This window comes from Phallusia mammillata, chromosome 1 (genome assembly GCF_965637545.1).
Source record: "Phallusia mammillata chromosome 1, kaPhaMamm4.hap1.1, whole genome shotgun sequence".
In the NCBI taxonomy this organism is placed as follows: Eukaryota; Metazoa; Chordata; class Ascidiacea; order Phlebobranchia; family Ascidiidae; genus Phallusia; species Phallusia mammillata.
In genome coordinates, this window is record NC_137252.1 from 6,794,508 (window position 1) to 6,815,442 (window position 20,935).

The 20,935-nt window shown below is 36.2% G+C and overlaps 1 protein-coding gene across 1 annotated transcript; it reads left to right on the top strand.

Moving 5' to 3' along the window:
- Positions 1-10,181: 10,181 nt before the first annotated feature.
- LOC145222567 (uncharacterized) lies at positions 10,182-14,690 on the top strand. The gene is made up of 9 exons (XM_080088752.1): positions 10,182-10,245; positions 10,311-10,418; positions 10,809-10,880; positions 11,161-11,268; positions 11,806-12,063; positions 12,352-13,076; positions 13,137-13,362; positions 13,492-13,962; positions 14,038-14,690. Exons 1-9 carry the CDS (start codon positions 10,182-10,184, stop codon positions 14,292-14,294), a joined length of 2,289 nt encoding a protein of 762 aa, XP_079944878.1. The 3' UTR covers positions 14,295-14,690.
- The last annotated feature ends 6,245 nt before the right edge of the window (positions 14,691-20,935 follow it).

A 20,935-nucleotide genomic window follows, 5' to 3' on the forward strand; every position in this document is an offset into this window, starting at 1 on the left:
ATCCGGAACCAGACCTTTAATACAGTAATACTGTACTCTCATGTGTCATAGTATCAAGGGTAAGGGGTGGCATAGTAAATATATTTTCTATTGAGTTTAGTTGGAGACGATCAAAAGTGGTATAGTAGCGAGGGTGGCATAATATCAAGGTGGCGTAGTGTCGAATTTGACTGTACAATAAGAATTAATGTCTAAACTTTATTTTAAACGAAACATGCTTTGATAAGTGTTGGCGTTATGGGATTCTTTTTAACGAATGAACATAGCAAAGTTTCAAGGTATTTCTGTTATTTTCTTGTTTTTCAGGTGGGTCTTTACCATATGCAATTTTTGTTTCATATAACAGCTCGAAAAAAAGGAAGGAATTCGAAATTTCCAAAATTTGGTTACATTTATTTCGTAAATTAAAAACATAGTAAGGTAATCATGGATGATAATTTTTTTCTTTGCTTCATATTATATTGTTTCATATTACCAACAAGTTTTTGGATTGCATTTTAGGATGCTGTTACACCTACATAGAAGAAAAATTTTATACAGAATCTACCTATTTCTTGGGTAAGTGTCCAAACACTTTTTAATTAGTTTTAATATGAAATGTATAGTATTGACCAAAAAAATCATTTCGCTTCTATGTGTATTTTATTTACATAAATTAAAAAAAGTTTTTTGAAAAAAGTAAAAAAACTACCAAAGCAGACTTTTGCTTATAAGCTGGGTGTGGTACCTTATTGTCTATTTACAACGCAAGACGTTAACCAATTCCTAATACTTCCCCATATGTGTAATGGTTAAAGCTCTTCAGCATCTTTCGTAGCATTTTATTTGACTGTTAACTCAAAATCTAATTATGATGGAGATCCCAGCGAAAATGCTTCACGGCCCTAGTTTAAGAACCGCTGAATTCAAAAATTCAAAAAAAAATTTAATCCAAAAATGTATTTTTTTATTAATTGGCAAGCAAACCGTCGTCCCGGAGATTGCAACATCAGTACATGATATACTGTGCGGATAATACGGGGCATGGTAAACAAAACTACATTTGCGGTTGCGGTATTGCCAAGGGAAGGATTCAATTAATTATCACAGGCAATCATTCACGTTTACGGATAATTGAGGAATGCGAAATTGGACGTTTTAATTCCATTACACTCATAAACGTATGTTTATATTATTGTGTATATGTTTTTTAGGCCCAAAGTTTGTTATTGTAAAAAAACATTTCAAAAAGCAAAAACCAACCACTATTTAAGAAAAAGAAGAAAAAAAGTTTCGCAAAACTAAAACATATAATTCAGTAGTTTATTAATCTAACCACATAAACTTGCCAGATAACATAAAGCATTCTTATTTGTATCAAGCTACATGTGACACTGACTCTACGACTACCAACCCAGCTACTCAAACAGAAAATTTCGAGACTATTCAGAAGAAACGTAAGTCACTGTTTTCTAATGTTGCAGGATCCCCCGAAAAATAGTGAATTAGTATAGTACACAAACCCGTGTGTTTAAGAACTGAAAAACAAGATCAATGAGGTTTTGAATGGATTTGTTCAAGCCAATGTGACTCAAACCAACACAGAGTTGCTCGAAAGCTTACAAGATTTTGACGAGTTTGTAGTAAACTTGACCTTCAACAAGGCTGGCAACACAACAATCAAGTTGTCGGTCCCCGGCATCGCTGAAATGGAATTCGGAAAAATCCCCGACGTTAATCACATCTTCACCACTGAACCTGATGGATCAACTTAGCTATTGGGATTCAGTAGCATTGCGGGTCGAAGTAAGATATCTCACACTCTCATTGTGTTTGTTTTTACACAGTTCATATTCGAGCTGCGACCGTTCTACGTTTTTTCGCGACACAACCAGCTCCTTGTGGCAGATTGCAAACCACACATCGATTCATCCAAGCACCGTGGCACCAAACCTTGGAATTCAGGCGTACACGAACCCTGATGGACCATCAATCAATGTGAATGTGAAATTCAATGTAAACATGACAAGTAAGTATGCATAGGTAGAGATTAGCCTGTTTGCATGGGAAACTGCTGTGGTTGTTAAACGCACGCAGGGTCATGTTACATAACACGAATAGAGCGGAAATATTTGTCATTGTCAGTCAGTGTTGGCTGCCGGTTACTTCACAAGGGCAAGAGGTAATAATTTGATAGATTAACTGTTTAAACTAAATACTATTCAAGTCCATAATTTGTTGTAAAGTTTCTTTTTAAAATGTTACAAAGACGCGATTTTTGGTCACGCACGAATGCTACAGCTTACCAAACTACATCGGTTTGTAGTATACACTATACAGTACATGCTGGCTGGCATTGTTAGTCATTAGAGTTTTATATCTGCTGACATCTCCACAATTTGCCTTTGGCAGGTGACATGTCATTGCAGAAAGATGCGCTGGGGCAATTGTTCGAAGTTTACAGATACTGGTACAAGATCCTGTCGCTTCAGTTCATCTGCCTACGTCTGGATTATAATGCCAGTCATTTCACACGTGATGGTTGCATGACAAAGTCAGTTAACGGTGTGGTGACGTGTTCGTGTGATCAACCTGGTTTCTTCACTGTTGCTCCACAAATCATTGCACAAGTCAGACCCAATGGAATTAATGTGATTCAATATTCTAGTACAAAACATATCATAAATTTAGAAAAACTTGTTTGTGACAAAAGAGCACTGCCAAAGTTATATTTAATTCACAAAAAGAAAGCAAATGATATGTTTCTACTATTGGTATGACATGATAGAGCTATAAAATGGCTCACAATACTGGTTTATGATGACCGAATCGAATACTAAGCCCCTCCTAACTAACCAGAAAAAATTTGCAGGCAATTTTCTACGGCGGATTGGTGGTGGGACTTTTGCTTCTGTTTCTCACAACGATTGCGCTCTTCAAGTTTAACGCACAAGTTGAGTGCGACCGAATCGCTGTTCAAAGAAGCTTGGCCTGTTTCTTATCTCTTCTTCACTTCGTTCCCTTGTTCGAGGGACTAGCAATCAAGGAGAATTCCATGTGCGAAGTGGTCACACTTTTCTGTCATTATTTCATGATGACAACTGGTAAGTTTTGTAATATCTTTCGTGCGTGATCTCTTGGTTTTAAGTACCAGTTTGGTATGTCTTTGTAGATACTTATTCTCGTTTTCCGTACATATAGTGTTCTCAATATGCTATTCAGGTTTTCTGGTTCTCGCCGACGGAGCTACGATCTTTGCCAACTTGATTCCTCGATCACTTCGATTCAAACGTCAAAACTGGGGTCTGCTCACTGATCTCTATAAACACTGGATTGCGCTACTCCGTTGAACGGTTGGATGATTTTTGAAGCAAATTGAAGCGTAATGGCGGCTGCAAAAGGAAGCCCCAAAAATGCATTGCGGGCAATGGGGAGAGAGTTGAAAAATGACGATAATTTTTGTTTTAGGCTGTTGTGTAGCGATTTTTGCAGATATGATTTGTAGGACGCATGTATTCCAGTGTGTAATAACCTATAAATATGCGTAGATTGACTGTGATGTGTATTAGTGTATGTGTACTGGGAATACATTATTCAGTTAATGTGAAATAAATCGTTATTAAGTGGTAATACATGTTTTATTGTGCAATATAAGTAGTTTACATGTATTTATTAATATTTAAGACACAAATTCAACGAGAATGGCTATTTTCTTCACACTAGACGATGTGATACTTTATTTAGCATCACCTTGTGCTGATCCAAACTGCTGTTTTGATTGTCAGCAAAGTCTTGGAGCTAAAATATGGCTGTTTTAAAGTTTTTTTGTAGTAGGTTTAACATTATTTTGCTTCTATGTTTAAAACCATAAATCTAGTAAGCTCACAATTAGCTCATTTAATCTAGCCTTTTCAGTTTGCAACCAACATGCGTTGAATAAATTTTTTTGTAATGTTGTGAATTCTCAAAATACAAACTCTTAACAAAATTCCAATATCTCAAAGAGAAACATGTGTAGTGGCCTCTCACCTCGCTACATATGTGTATATAAATGCATTTAAGACATCATAGCAGTTAGGGTGGACAAGTATAACTAGCCAAATGAGTTGCCTATTTATGTACTATTTCAGTCAGAATCATGAAATATTGTTTTTATTCTACTTAATAAGCAATTTTCTGCAAAAACACGCCTACACACCAGTTTTCACCAACACTTAAATTCTTGCTAAACAGAACAAATACACCAGCCAATTAAGTTCATACAAATATCTTGTATTTTTTGTCACATGATCACCATTATTGGTGAGCCAATTATAACAGATGGTGCATTCACAAAATAAATAAACTACAACTTTTAATGATAAAATTTAATGATTACAAAACATACACAGTGGAAGTAGAACACACAAAAAATATTTAATCTGATTCCAATCCCTTCGTAGTGTATTTGTTGTCGAAAAAGGCTGTATTCCAATCTTGCAGTGTCATAAAGCTTGATGGTTTGGGAGGAGACTGAAACATTCCAGTGGAATTTTACCAGAGACAATTAAGGTTGCTTATTGGAGAAATAAACCCTATTATGTCTGAAATGTTTGGAAACAAATTTATCATAAATGTAAAATGGAATTGCAAAATTTCATAATATCACCATGGCAAGATAATAAAGACCCAAACCAAATGCACTCAATCGAGACAAAAAAAGTCAAATAGTTGAAATATTAATTGAGCTTTTTGTGATTTAACGTTATTCCACATGTTCGTCAGAATCTTCTGAAGTTGGTCAACAGTCAAAAACAGCAGTTTGGATTAGCACAAGGTAATGTCACACAAAGAATTACATCATCTTGTGTGAAGGAAGTAGCTTCTAGGATTCACGTCTAAAATACTAAAAGCACGAAAACTATTTATATTGCACAGTAAAACATTTATTTCCACTTAGCAATGATTTATTTCAACACTAACTTAATAACGTATATCCAGCACACCTACACTAATACACATCACAGTCAATCTACGCATATTTATAGGTTATTACACAGTGGAATACATGCGTCCTATTAAGCTACCAATCATATCTGCAAAAATCGCTATAAAAATGCTTAAAATAAAAATTATCGTAATTTTTCCACTCTCTCCCCATTGCCCGCAATGCATTTTTAGGGCTTCCTTTTCAGCCGCCATTACGCTTCAATTTGCTTCAACCGTGACGGCCAGTAGCGCAATCCAGGGTTTGTAAAGATCAGTGGGTCTGCTGCGTCAAATTCAGCTCGTGATATGTTTTGGAATTCCCCTTATTATATCTGGCTTCACAATTGCCGTCGCGCTTCCACAGTTCGATTACATCTCGATGAGCGAGTACGGATACGAGCGTTGCTGGATTCATCTGCTCTTGTTGCCGGGGTGATGGTTCCCATAGCAACCATCTTCATCGCTTGTTTCTTGCTGGTGATTCTCATCTTCGCCTTCGCTTTCAGTGCCAAGCCACACTTCCAGGACGCGACTGTTAGCGCGACAGCCTATGACATCATGACGACTGATGACGTAGATATAGTTCACGTGTTCCGGATGTTGGTGGAATATGTGATGACGTGCTTTGCTTTGCTGGTGCCGTGGATCGAGTACTTTATGCCAGGTGTATTTGAATGTATTGCCCTTGGATGTGTTTTTCTTTTGCATCTTTAAGGCAACGGTTGTTGTAACATCGACGACCTTGAACAACCTCCCATAACACTTTATAAAATCATTAGTTACTTTTTTGAATTCTATTGACGATGTGTTTTGTTTTAGGAAAACACAACCTCGACGTCACATTAGCTGATATGTACGTCACAATGACGTTAATTGGTTTACAAGGAGTCTTTGTCTTTATCATCTACGTCATCGTGAGTCAGGATGTAAGACGTGCAAACTTCGGGAGTGGTCCAAATTATCCTGAGCGGTACAAACTCTATTGGTTCGGATCGGGCATGGAACATTATCTTGTTCATCTTGACACTTTCGTGGAAGGAATTTAAACCATCGGAAAGCAGAAAAGCGAGAACATAGCTCTCAAACAGTTACGTTTTAGTCTCAAACAGTTACGTTTTAGCTTTCCTAATTATATTCTGAAGTACAACTTTTCGAGATGCAACAGGAGCGCATCACATTTATGCTTTTAACTTAACTAACCACGCGAACTGTATTTTATTAATGAACTCTATCCGTTTATATTTATTTAACAACCAACAACGATGGCTTATACATAAATTGTAAATAGTTTGTAATTTGTCCGGGTATTGCCTTTTGCATGCACAACCGTCAACATTTTTACTAAAACAAAAATTATGTTTATTCAAAGAGAGTTTACCACTTAAAACTATTTTTTGTTAAATGATGTAACAGAGAAATACAAATCTCTTTGCAGTTAAATTGAGCGATTGCAATTAAAAAATCCTGATAACCTTTCGGATTTACAATTCAGCCAATATTGGCCGAGTTTTGATATTGTAGCTGGTGCAATTTACACGGGTCTAATAAATTGTTGAACATTTCGGTTTATACCGGAATCTAAAACCTTGGGGTTTTTCGAAAATTGGGTCATAACTTCAGAGTTTCGATTTTGCGTATAACCGGTTTGAAAGTTGTGTAGGCGGCTTAAACCGCATAGCACCAGTTTGAAACTGGAATATTCCGGCGAAAACCCACCAAAAACAGTATTTTTCTTCAAACGTTTGTCCCCAAAAGTCGAAAAAGGGGAAACGCTGTAGCCTTACGGGTTTTTTTTTTTTTTGGTTTGTTCAAACCGGTTCGGAGGTTCATTGTAGGTTAAATTGAGTTGTTCCGAGATAATGTTTTTTCACAGTACTGAACATATCTGCAAACTGTTTTTCGTGTCAACAAAATGATTTAATTCTTATTTGGCTGTTGATCTCCCTGCTGTTAAACCTAATAATGACCTTTCTAAGAGAATCGTCAAAAGATGCACTACGGGAATGGTTGTCAACCTGCGATAAAACAAGTATTTACGTGGATCTCTTAATAGATCTGTGACCTGTAAAAATAGTCTAAACGGAAATGTAACGTCTAAGTGACCTTGCTTCGCATTCATCATTTAAAAACTCGCAAAATAAACAATAAGAATCCTAACAATATAGACCGCGTCGGCCTTAACAGCCAAGCGTGTACGTCAAATCGTTCAATTTAAATCTACGTATAAAGCTGAACATCAATCTTTATTTTTTGGCAGGGGTTAATGGTATAGTGTTGAAAGTCCCATTTGATTGGAATAGCGATTTGTTAACAAAAACATTGACACACTGGCCGGCGTGGGTTTTTGGGATGCGGCTAAAATTAGCGAATGATTGTTTACATAACTATAAGGCTTTCTAATTCTCAGTGGCGCCCTGGATTAGAACCACGAAATATTTTTTTCATTGTCGATGCTTTTGCATTAAACATGAGCTCAAAAATGAAATGAAAATGATTTTGCCGAACTTTACTGTACCTTACAACTAACGGAGCTTTATAGTACTCACGGGTAATCATTAAGCTTGATTACTTCCTTTATACCAGTGGTTCTCACACTTTGTAAGCATGCGGCGCTTTAAAGAACTCAAATTTTGTAAACACAACAAAAGTTAAACAAATAATGTTAATTAGCAACTTTATTGTGGTGGGGAAGGAAAATGAATAGATTTGAAACGTTGTCATGCACACCAGTATTTCATCATGAAGTTCGAAAACACCACAGTATGTTTTCACTTTAAAATGGGAAATATTACGCGGCACACTTGAAAATCTGTCACGGCCGCGGCAAGCAGTTTGAGAATCACTGCTTTCACAGTAACAATGTACAGCGCACCGTCAAAGCGAAAATTGGTGTAACAATGGAACACTTCCATACACGATGCATACATAGTGGTGATTTTTATAAACAACTAAAACACAAAAAAATAGTTCCTGAAACTATATGCATTTTTGGTTGACTGGTGTGAAGAATTGTAACAAAATTTGTACCAACCAGAAAAAAGAATATTCCATATAAACTACTGCAGTAGGAACCATGGTTCTTGTGTTTTAAATAACAACAGGCTGAGAAACAGCAAAACTAAAAACCAAAAACCTATTTATGACAAACAACACAGTATACGGTCATATTCAGTGCTATGAATTCACTATTAATAGCACTTCTGTCTTACACGACGGAAAATATAACATTCGGTTTTCTCAAATGTTTTTGTAAATATTAATTTTACCATAACTAATGGCACTTTGATGCATCATTGTAACAAGGAAATTAAGGTGAAGTGCGATGTATTTGTTTTGCAATGTATTACATATTTGCGATGTAATTACAATGTTATAAAAATGCATGTCAAATTTTTTTCATGGGTTCGAATTTACAAGATGAAGTTACTTGAATTAATAAGACTCTATCTGAAAACGGAATATTTGATGTCCCTGAAGCAGTTCTAAGTGTTAGTAGCTTTATCATTTTCACTTCCAATCTTTTCAGACACAAACTGGCTAGCTTTGTGAATCTGCTTCTTAAATCCACCAAGAGACATGTTTTTCTTGTTTAAAAACTATGTAATAGAATAATCAAATTACTGTTCCAACTTCCCTATTACTCTGTGCCCAGGCAGCACCGACAACAACCGAATGACGACTGGTTAAATATTAAAAGCGCAATATTTATAACTTGTTTTGTGGACATCAAATATTTCCGAAAAAATATTGACAGATGGTGGAGCTATAGAGGATACAGCAGCAGGGCAATCCTAAAGCAAAGCTATTTGGGCAGGAACTTGGCCGAATGGCCTGGCGAGCTTGACCCATATACAGACATAAAAAACCTGATCGGGATTCGTCCCCGGGAGTGTCCTGGGTTCGAACCCCGTGAAAAAAAAAAAAAAAAAAAAAAAAAAAAAAAAGCAAAGCTATTTAGGCAAATGAGTGAAAATTTAGCATCAGCAATGGACAAGAAAACTAAAATTTCATACCCAATGAACTGTTTTGGGACTAGAGTACAGCTACAATGTAAACGATCAGCATTTTTGCCGTTCTGTGAATCACATCTTTAAATTCTTCAAATACAATAAGTCAAACATTTACATACAGTAATATTACATGAAAGGAAACGTTACACAAACTACGCGCTGGCAAAGACAGCAAAGTCTAATTCTAATCAAGGTTTAACATGATTAACAGTCCAAGACATTTTTAGGCCAAAACTGAAAAGGAGATTCGTACCTGGAGCCTTCTATAAAAACTATTATCGGAATTTATGTTAACCTGCATTTTTTTTAATGATTTAACAAACTCTTGGAATAATGGTTTTATGCGCTACAGTCATCAAAACTGCCTGGTTAATCTTTAAAAGTCAAATGTCTATTGTACAGCTTGTACCTTGTCACAGCAAGAATTCATACAGACATTCGCATAGCGCATTAGGTGTTGTGTATGCTACAACTTTGCCTTAATTTGTCAGTACAAGTCAATATCAGACAATTGGATTATATGAAGACATTCAAAAGTGTAAAATGACACCTCAGTGAAATTAACAGCCGGTTATCGAAGAATAAGTTTAATTTTACTGGTTATAAAGTGTAGGTAAAAAAATTAAGATGGTATATTATTACGATGACATCACAGAAGTGACGCAAGAGCTAGTATGTTTGTACACAGCATGTAATTCAATGGAAACGAAGAGACAAGAAAAAACATGTATCAGCTCTCACACTGCACTGCATCCTGCAATAATGTACGAAACACCGTACCTGTTCCGTTTGTTTCTTTTACTCCATGCTGGGCCATGGAGCAATTTAAACAAGAATAATTTGATTACTGTGAAATCATATATTAGCTGTGTAAATTACGTGATACCAAAGGTCCTATACTGTGTCTGCCTTCTTTGTTAAGTGTGCTCCGTAACACAATTTGATTGGTGGTTTGTCTAATTAATGTAAATGATTTCTTGTAAAAGTGTAATAGTAGTAAGATTTGGCCCTTAGTTACGTCGTAGATATGGAATTAGGTACTCAGACAAAGCAGTATTAAAATATATCGATGACATTTTTTTATTAACATAACTTTACCCAAGTTGTGAAAACTTGAGTTGTCCGGTTGTCTTCTACTACTAATTTCTTTTTTCCTGTTTTTGTTTTATATTAGTTTGAGTCAGTTAGACAAGAAATTATATACAACGCACGATTTTAACAAAGATGGATGAACGCAGTTGGGGTTTAAAACTTTACTTATGTCTCTTGACCATCGAAATCGTCCAAGGTTTGTTTTTGTTCATTGTTGGATGATTGGGTTTATTTAACGTTTTATTACGTATTGTTGTGCAGGACAGGAAACAGTGTGCTTGGGTTTCAATATTGCGTCAGTACAAGATCCACAACCTTGTGCCTACAATACTCTAAAGCTGGTCGACAAACGTTCGCAACAGGATCCAGGTAAAATCATTTCAATTAGGAAAAGTAAAAGCAGCTTGTCGCATATTTTGAGACGTTTGTCTATTTCTTCAACATATTATGTAGGTTAGGACGTTTGCGGTTTAATAAGTACTTCTTTTTATATTCCAGCACTTTTTGCTGCATGGATTTGGAAATATTTTAAATGTGTATGTAAAATAGAATGCAGATAAAAACTAAAGAAAAGAAAATGTATAAAACAGTTTCAAGTAGTTACTTATACAGTTTAAAACTTATAGACTCGTCTTCATTTGCGATTGCCACAAATTATAAAGAACCACAAGGTATGTGCGATGTTTGCGAGAACATGCATGTTCTGCGAGAACAGCCATGGCTGTTATTCACTTGTCATTGCTAACATCATTGTTTTAGGGTCAACTCCAGACTGCTGTCTCTACACATACACAGAAGGACTATGCTTTAACGCAAGTACACATGGTTTGGGTAAGTGTAAGTGTAAAAGTGGCTGCTATTTGAATGTCACCAATCCAAAAAACTAAACCAATTCATGTCTGCCTTGTGTGTGAGTGAAAGTAACCCACACACATACACATACACATACACACACCCACACACAAACTGGAGTGCCGCTGGATTTCTACACTAGCCAATACGGTCTATCTATCGTCAACATAACTCACCGTATAGGTCGTGACAGTGTGTGCTGTCTGCAGCTTTACCTTTACTGACGTGATACTTATTGAGTTTTACATTCGATTTTCAGCAAACCGCCGTTCTGGACCTTGCGATATCCAAAACATCAAGAAGTGGATGTCAGTAAACTGGAATATCTACCAAACCTTCAAAGTTAAAGTAACAAGAAATGGAAAAAGTAAGCAACCTGCATTTAAGTCATTATACAACCTAAAGTAATTCGCTTTGGTATTATCAAAAATTTGTCACAAATAAATTATCACAAATTTTATCAAAAGCACGAAACATTTTAATCAAACGCACAATAAAAATCAATAAAGATTATTTTTAATTTTGACATTTTCTTTATGTAAGTTATGAAACGCCACAATTTGTCGGTCATTGACTCAACTAATACCCAACACACAGTTATGTTTTAATTTCTAGTGATAAAAATCTACCTACACATTGTTAACGCAGTTTCTGAAATTGTTTATGCAATGTGAATCACCCAAAACCAGCGCATTGGTAATGAGCGTTATTTTACATATTACAACATTATACTTTTCAGAAATTGCATTCTTCGTGCTATCATGCAATGACAAAGGTAAAAAACTTTAAAAAAAATTAGTGATTGCTGCACAGATAGTTTTTAATTACATTTTCAGTACTACAAAAAATTAAAATAATGTTTCAGTAAAATAACTAACAGAAAATTACTACTATTTATTTCAAGCTACTTGTCTGACTGAAACTACAACTGCAAACCCAACTAACCCAGCAGAGACACAAGCCACCCCAACATTGACCACATCTCTTTCTTCAACCACGACAGCAACATCTCAAGCAGTGACACCTATTACTCCAACTATTACCCAAACATCCCTAGCAATAACCCCCACTAATCACAGTATAAACCAATATAGTTCTGCGTGGAATATTACAACTTTCCCAATCTTCAACGAAACTACAGAATCTATCCAGTTTACAGAAGGTAAAGCACTGTTTCGTACTACTGTACACTGATTTAGAATTTATCCACATACCATTTAAAGAGTAATATATCCAACATAAACATTATGTCTCCGACAGTTATACTTGTAACAACCACATTAAATTAGGTAACAATAACAAAGCATGCTGGTTAAATTTCTAAACCCAATATACCACTTATCGAAGACAATTTTGTGTGATATCTTGTCAATGTAATCAATAGTAACAGTTGCCCAAACAGAGGTAGAAGGGAAAACCATTTATCTTTCACCTCTACATCATTTTTTAGATACTATATCTTTATTGGTTGATGAAGCGGCCAAACTGAACCCAGCAAATGTGGGTGATTTGGAAAATATAGAAAATATATTGCTCGATGTGTTAAGAAAACAAAACGAGTTAATCAATACCGTTGAAGATCATGGCAACAGTCAATTGTACATCGAACATGTCAAATGGAACCAAACTGAATACAAATCCAGTTTGACGCTTGGAGCATCTGACGTAAACTTTGCGTTGCAAACAAATGGGGTTAGACGACTCGTTGTTGCAGTGTTTGTCTTTAAGATCAACACAACAGTAAATGCACAGACTCAACCTGTTGAATCCGGTTCTCTCGCCACAACACAGTACGTTGCTACGTTAAACACAACCTATATCGCCACAGTTGGTTGGGACGCGAATAGCGGTCCGTCCTCAAGCCGAAAACGATCAACCGCTGAACAAGGAAACAATCAATTGCCAGGAAATGTCAACTTCGTTGTACCTCCCACGCCCTTAAAGTATTTCTGCAAGAAGAGTGTAACGAAAAAGAAACACGAGCCAAACCTGATGATCAACAAACTGGAACCGATCTGTCTCTTCTTTGATAGAGTTGAACGAAAGTATTCGAATCGTGGTTGCGTCACAATCACTGATGACATAACAGGCAACGTAACTTGCAAGTGTAATCATCTTACACTTTTCACCGTTCTACTTGCTGTCCAATCCACCACAATACCACAGGGCGTCAAGGTAAACATTCAGCTGTAACATTTGATATGACTTTGTTTGTTACAAGGCTTTTGTTTTTAGGTCACTTCTTACGCCACTGAGTCAACATCTATCATGTTTCTGGTCGCCACCATGGTAATCCTCTACAGGTCAAAACGCAATGGAGATCGGGTTTCGGTTCAAATCAGCTTGTCTCTGGCTCTTCTGCTCTTTCACGTTATTAACATATCTCATGACCTAGCCGTATTGAATGAGGTTACATGTGTGACGGTGACAGCAGCCAATCATTATCTGTTGCTGTGTTCAGGTGAGTAGAAACCTAGGTCATTTTAACCACAACACGTTTGCACAAACCTGTCGCTTAGCGTAACTCAGTGCAACAAAACATCAGTGACCAGCACTATTACCAACATTATCTGCATAATGTTTGGTTTAGGAATGTGGTTCCTGGTGGAAGGAATTCGTCTCTTCATGGCGACTTCGTTTCCAATTCAGTTCCGAACACAGGATTCATCAAAACGTCTCAAGATCTTCATGTTGATTGGTTGGATGCTTCCCGTTATAATAGTGGGGATGTCAATTGCTGCGGGATTTCCCCTCCGGATCTACATGAAGCACCAACCAATGTACGACCAGTGTAACGATTTTATTTCGATTCTCAAGTACGACAGATGCTGGTTGGCTCCTGGTACTCCGATCTTCCACTCCACGGTGGTCGTTCCTCTTGCTCTCGTCCTCCTCATCAATTTCATGATCATGATGAAAACAGCACATGTGATGCTGAACTCACAGAGGATGCGGATTAGAGGCGGAGACCCAGGGACAGGAGATGCGTTGAGAGCAGCAAAGTCTTTTATCTTACTCTTTCTTATGCTCGGTGGAACTTGGGTTTTAGCTTTCTTCACAGGTGATAACTTATTCGGTTTTATGATGATAACGCAAGCTTGATCAAATCTCTCGTTTAACAACGTTTCTTTTTCAGGAATCGGGAACGAGATTTCGAACGAGGTGTTCATGTATATCCACAGCTTGGTTAATGGATCGCAGGGTATCGTTGTGTTTCTGCTGTATTGCGTAATTGATGACGACGTCAGGCAGGAAATGCTGACTTGCAAGCGTAAATCCAAATTTAAGTCTGAGCAGCAGGGGAACGAGGTAAACTCGGAAGGAGGTGAATGTTCAAATTCTCAAGAAGAAGAAGAAGGTTTTAAAATGGCAGAACAAAGTTTAAACAGTTAGTTACTGGATAAGTAAGTTTAGCGAACCATTTTTTTTTATTTTCTCGTCGCCTTATTCAATTTTGTATATTGTCTGCAAATTTATTTGGAGGTTTAATAGCTTGTGCGAAAGTTGGAAGAAACTGTATTTTCTACAAAACAAAACTCCAGTCTCAAGCAATACAAAATGTAAAGGGCTCTAATTTGTGTTACAACGTTTTATGCACATCTGTTCATCTATTGTTATGTTTTTGATTGTGTACAGCACACGTTTGACTTCGTACGTCACAAGACAACATGTATCCTTCCGATAGCCCGACCGTTTGTAGCGCCAGTAAACATTAAAATTTCGGAATTTGTTAACAAACATGCATGTAGTATCAATCAACAACCTTATACATATTAAGTGTTGTTATGTATGTAGTCTAATAATAAACGCTTGTGAAGTGTATTTGCAAGGCTCCTTTGTCTTTAAGTCTACATCTTAATTTGAAACACAAAAAACAAAAACTGGCGCCTTAAATAGATTTCTATTACTTGATATGTGACTTTTAAAAGCAAAATATAAATGCGAAGTTTAAATGCCTGCATGCGTTGCATTTATCATGTACAAATTATCCAAGATAAAATCCTAGCAATATATATGGGGTGGGTTCGTGTAATGCAGCTGCATTAGCGAGTAATTGTGCACATATCTCTATTGCTTTCAAATCCTGAAGGGCATCCTGGGTTAGAACTACGCAGTATTTTTTTCCTTGTCGATGCCTTTGCATTAAACATGAGTTGTTTAAATGATACTGTGTAAATGATTTTACCGTATTTTATTGTAACGTATAATTAACGAGGCTTTATAGGGCATCTTAAACGGTGTCATGCACACCAGTATTTCGTCACGAAGTTCTAAATCTGCATAGAATGTTGTCACTTTGAAATAGGGAATATTACGCGACACAGATGTAGATCTCTCATGGCACACTGGTAAGCGAAAATTGGTGTATCAATGGAATACTTTCATTTACGATGCATGCAGAGAGGTGATTTTAATAAACAACCACAATACCCAAAAACTGGAGTTGAAAATTTAGGTATCTATTGCGTTGACTGGTCTGAAGAATGTAGCAAAAATTTTACAAACCAAAAAGAAAAAAGAAAGTTGAATGTAACCTACTTGTTCTTGTGTTTAAAATAACAGCAGGCAGAGAAACAGCAAAACTAAAAAACTAAAAAATATTCCGGACATACCACACAGTGCACGGTTATGTTTAGTGCTGTGGAAAGTACATAGGCCTCAAAGGATGTAAAAGGCGACATTTTGTTTTCTCAAATGTTTCCGTAAATATTAATTTAACTATTAGTTGTGTCGCTCTGAGGCAACGTTGTACCGAGGACATTAAGTTGATGTAAGTTGCGATGTAATTATAATGATATAAAATGCAAGTCAAAATTATTCATGAGATGAAATTTACAAGAAGAGTAACTTGAAAAAACAAGTCACTAATGTCACTTTGAGGCATCATTGTAACGAGGACATTACGTTGTACATTGTGATGTAATTACTGTACAATGTTATGAAAATGCAAGTCGAGATTTTAGGATGTGATGAAATTTGCAAGATGAAGTTACTTGAATTAAAGACTCTATCTGGAAACAAAAATATTTGATGTCCACAAAACCGTTTTAAATGTTGCGCTGAGTTTTAACTTGGTAGGAGTGGCGATTCATTTTGCCCAGACAGCACAGCAGGGTGATCACTATATTACCGGAAAAGTTATTTAACAGTCTTCTCTTCTCGCTTTTTATCGGCACCAACAGGCGAATGACCACTGAATTATAGCGAAAAATATTGATAGACGGTGGAGCTAGAGGATACGGCAGCAGGGAAAACCTGAGGCAAAGCGATTTATGCAAACCAGTGAAAATTTAGTATCAGTAATGGGCAAGAAAACCAAAATTTCATACTTACTGAACTATAATAGGACCAGAGATACAATTAAAATGTAAGTGATCAGTATGTTCAAAGTTCTGTAAACCACTGCATCAAATCCAACAAAATATTACTTAACCATTTAATAGCAAACCACAAACTTTTATCAACAAAAATCTTTAAGGAAAGAAAACTAAGTAACAAATACAACCCGCGGGAGGATGACAGCGAAAACCCATTCTAATCATGATTAACATCTACACACACGTATTCACCCATCCAGTAATGCACAGTTCAGACATTGGACGACAAAAACAACTTGGTGGCAGAGTAAAGGTTAAATCTAAAAGGGAGGGAGATTCGTTACATGGGTCCTTCTATGAAAACAAAAAACTTTATATAAATTCATGTTAAGGTGCGTTTTTTTATCGAAGTTTTTTTGGCAAATTCATGACTGAATGGTTTTATGAAATCTGCAGGAAATTTAATCTCGAAATCGATATTAAAGAAGCTTAATTCTCTGACTAAGCCTAAAAATAATGAACTAAATAATTTGGATGAAAGTCATCAAGCTACAAGTCATATTACACCTGAAGGTAAAAAGTGACCAAAAACACAATCAAATTTGAGAGTACTCGTATCGGAAAACCAAGAGAAACTTAAACAACGAAACAGGACAAAAATAACACTTGCAATTCATATGCTCACATAAACTTAAAACACTAACAGATATTGCGTGTGGAAAAAGTTTTAGAAAATTCATTTTCTACAGTACACATTGTACATTGCCACAGCAAAAATCCTCACATATATTTGACGAGTATTTACAGGTAGTGTTGTGTGCTATCGACAACTTTACCTTAATTTGTCAGTGCAAGTCAAAATCAGGCATTTCGACTAAGTGAAGACAATCATAAGAGTTGAATGCCACCTCGGGGAAATCGACAGCCGGCTGTCACAGAATTGGCTTCATTCTCCTGATTGTATTCAAGTGTAAGTAAAAAATTAAAATGGTATATTAATGGCATCACGTGAGGGTCGCAAAAGGTCTTATGTTCTTACACAGTAGTCACATGCAATTCATATAGGCAACAAACAGGCAAGAAAATATGCATCAGCTCTCACATTGCACTGCATCCTGCCATAATGCACGAAACATTGTACTTGTTCCGTTAAATTACTCCATGCTGGACAAGAATAAATTTCGGCCAGTTAAATGATATTTAGCTGTGTGTCTTACGTTGCAACAAACGAGTCTATGCCATTTCAGCGCTCTTTGGTGTTTGTGGTTTGTAACACAAGTCCATTGGTGGTTTGTCTCAGCAAGGTAAAAAAGTGTAACAGTATAATAGAAGTAAGGTTGTGCCCTTAGTTGTATCGCAGATATGTAATTAGGTAGTAAGACAGAGTAGTATTAAAATATGTCGATATAGTTTTTTTTTATTTTAACACAACTTTGCTCGAGTTGTAGAAATGTGAGTTGTCCGGTTATCTTTGACTAATAATTTTATTTTATTTTTGACTCTTGTTGTTGTTTTCTTTTTTGATTTATTGTGAAGCCAAGATCTGTCAGTATTTTGAGTCAGTTAGACAAGGAAATATATACAAGGCATGATTCCAAAAAAGGTACTTTACTTATGTCTCTTGACCATCGAAATCGTCCAAGGTTTGTTGCAAAGCATTTTGTTCGTTACTGGATGATTGGGTTTATTTAACGTTCAATTGCGTACTGTTGTGCAGGGATGGAAACAGTATGCTTGGGTTTCAATGTTGCGTCAGTAGAAGATCCACAACCTTGTGCCAACACGAGTCTGAAACTGGTCGACGAACGTTCGACACAAGAACCAGGTAAAATATTTCACCACAGAAAAAGTGTAAGCAAATACAACAAAATAAAATACCTTGCGGGGACGGACTAAGCCTTAAAAAATGTGTTGTATCATTTAAATGCGTGCAATTTTTACAAAAAAAGTTACAAATTTATTTTTCGTGTTTGCAGTTAGTCGCTACATTTGTCTTTTTCAACCCATCAGTACACTGGCTGTGACTAGTATGAATTTACGTTTTATTTTATTTTTAATTCCTGCTTTCATTACTGCATACTTTTTTCGTGTAATTTTCAAAAGCATGACAACTTTCTGGCAAAATTAAAGAAAATAAAAACATTAGAAAAGTGTAGTAAGTAGTTATTTACATGCTTTCTAACTTTCAGATCCGTCTTCATTCGCGATTCCCGGGGCCCATACAAAAACAAAAGGCAGGAAAATCTTAATAAATAAAATTTGGTTACATCTATATGAAATTTATCTGATTATTTCTTAAAGCAAGCTCAAAAATAACTGTTGCTTATTTTTTGTTGTTTCCTATTTCTTAGTTATTTCTAACAACAATGTTTTCGGTTAGATTTAGACTGTTGTCAATACAAATACACAGAGGAACTATGCTTTAACGCATCTACATATCGCCTGGGTAAGTGTAAAAGACAAAAGGAAAGGTGTCGGCTAATAAATGTTACCAATTCAAAAAAATAAATTACTTTAAAACAGTAAAACCATAAGAAGTTGATTAAACAGAATCAGTCGGTTTATATAAGGGAATATATTTTTAATACAATTTATTTGAGTCAGGAACTTATGATGTCACTGAGGCGAACCGATACTGATAAACCGACTGATTCTATTTTAACCAAGGATTTTATCGTCTGTTGGTTTTACTGTCTATAGTAGAAAAGGCAAATAGTAAACGTCTGTTTAAACCTTGCTGTTAATGGTTGCGATCCATTACTACATCAAAATAAAAGCAACTACTATCACAGAATTTTGGTTCGGTCTGTGTTTAATCGACAAACGCACAGCACAGACTGGCACTGCTTTGTATAGATTAACATCACGTTTATTCTTAATGTGCTAATAAAATCACACGATTAATGGTTGCGATCCATTACTACATCAAAATAAAAGCAACTACTATCACAGAATTTTGGTTCGGTCTGTGTTTAATCGACAAACGCACAGCACAGACTGGCACTGCATTGTATAGATTAACATCACGTTTATGCTTAATGTGCTAATAAAATCACACGATTAAAGCAGTTTAGTTATAATGTGCACATCCACCTATGCAGCTATAATAATGTAATTCGAATAAAATGTTACCAAACCGTTTACATTCGCACTGTTTCGATCTACAAGGTCCCAAAAATACAGCTGGCGACGTAAGTTAGGCCGCATTGGTTAGTGGCTTTATAGCCTGTTACTTCCAACAAACTGAACTGCCGTTGGATGGCCACCGTAATTCCACATATAGGTCGAAACAATGTGCATTGTCAACAGCTTATTAGTTACTTGCTTAATGCTTTTACGCTTTACATTCGATTTTTAGCAAACCGCCGTCCTGGAGATTGCGATATCCTAAACATGGATAAGTGGATATCAGTAAACTGGAATCTCTATCAAACATTCAAAGTCAAAGCAACAACAAATGGAAACAGTAAGCAACTTGCAGTGGAGTCATTATACAACCTGTAGTAATTAGCTTTAGTGTGCTCGCAAATTTCTCACAAATAAAGTAGCACAAATTTAATGAAACCCACAAAATGTTTTATTTAAACACAAAATAACAAATTATAAAAATTATCCTGAATTTGATATTTTTTATGTCAGTTATTAAACGCTACAAAATTCTACGTCGTTTACTTAAATAATACCCAACAGGCATTTTTGTTTCAATTTTAATGATAAATATCCACCTACACATACTTATGAGAGTTTCTGAAATCGTTGGGACAATGTTAAGCACCAAAACCACTATTATACTTTTCAGACATTACGTTCTCCGTGCTGCCTTGCAATGATACAGGTAGAAACCTTATGAATTTAGTGCATTGTTGTAAAAATTGTTGTAAATTAAATTTTCAGTACACCTCCAAAATGAAAATGATATTCCACTAAGCTAACTAATTGAAAATTATTACTATTTGTTTCAAGCAACTTGTCTTACTGAAACTACAACTACAAACCCAACTACTCTAGCGGAGACCCAAACTACCCCAACCTTGACTACAAGTCTTTTTTCAACTACGGCAGCAACATCAGCAGCAATGGCACAAACCACCCCAACCTTGACCACATCTCTTTCTTCAACCACGACAGCAACATCCGCAGCAATGGCACAAACCACCCCAACCTTGACCACTTCTCTGTCTTCAACCACGACAGCAACATCAGCACCAATGGCACAAACCACCCCAACCTTGACCACTTCTCTTTCTTCAACCACGACAGCAACATCACCAGCAATAGCACAACTTTCCCCAATCTTGACCACATCTCTTTCTTCAACCACGACAGCAACATCACCAGCAATGACACCAACTAACCCAACCTTGACCACATCTCTTTCTTCAACCGTGACAGTAACATCACCAGCAATGACACCAACTAACCCAAGTATGACCCCTGCAATACTACAGTGCCGGCAAAAAAATCTTTACATTCGGTTGGCAAAAAAAAAAACTTTACATGTAAATTCTGCATAAGTTCTTAGCTTACTGTTTTCGCCAAAAGCATTGTGTTACAAAAATGCTTATAGTTATTTCATCACCTACTGTCTGGTTACACTTCCCCGCAAAGCCATTGCTCTGCGTGCCCAGTGTTGCTTTACAGCTTCGTGAATAGTAAGGTCGTGAAATCACACAATATTTAGTATTTTCCTAAAGTTTCGAGATCTTGTAAAAACAA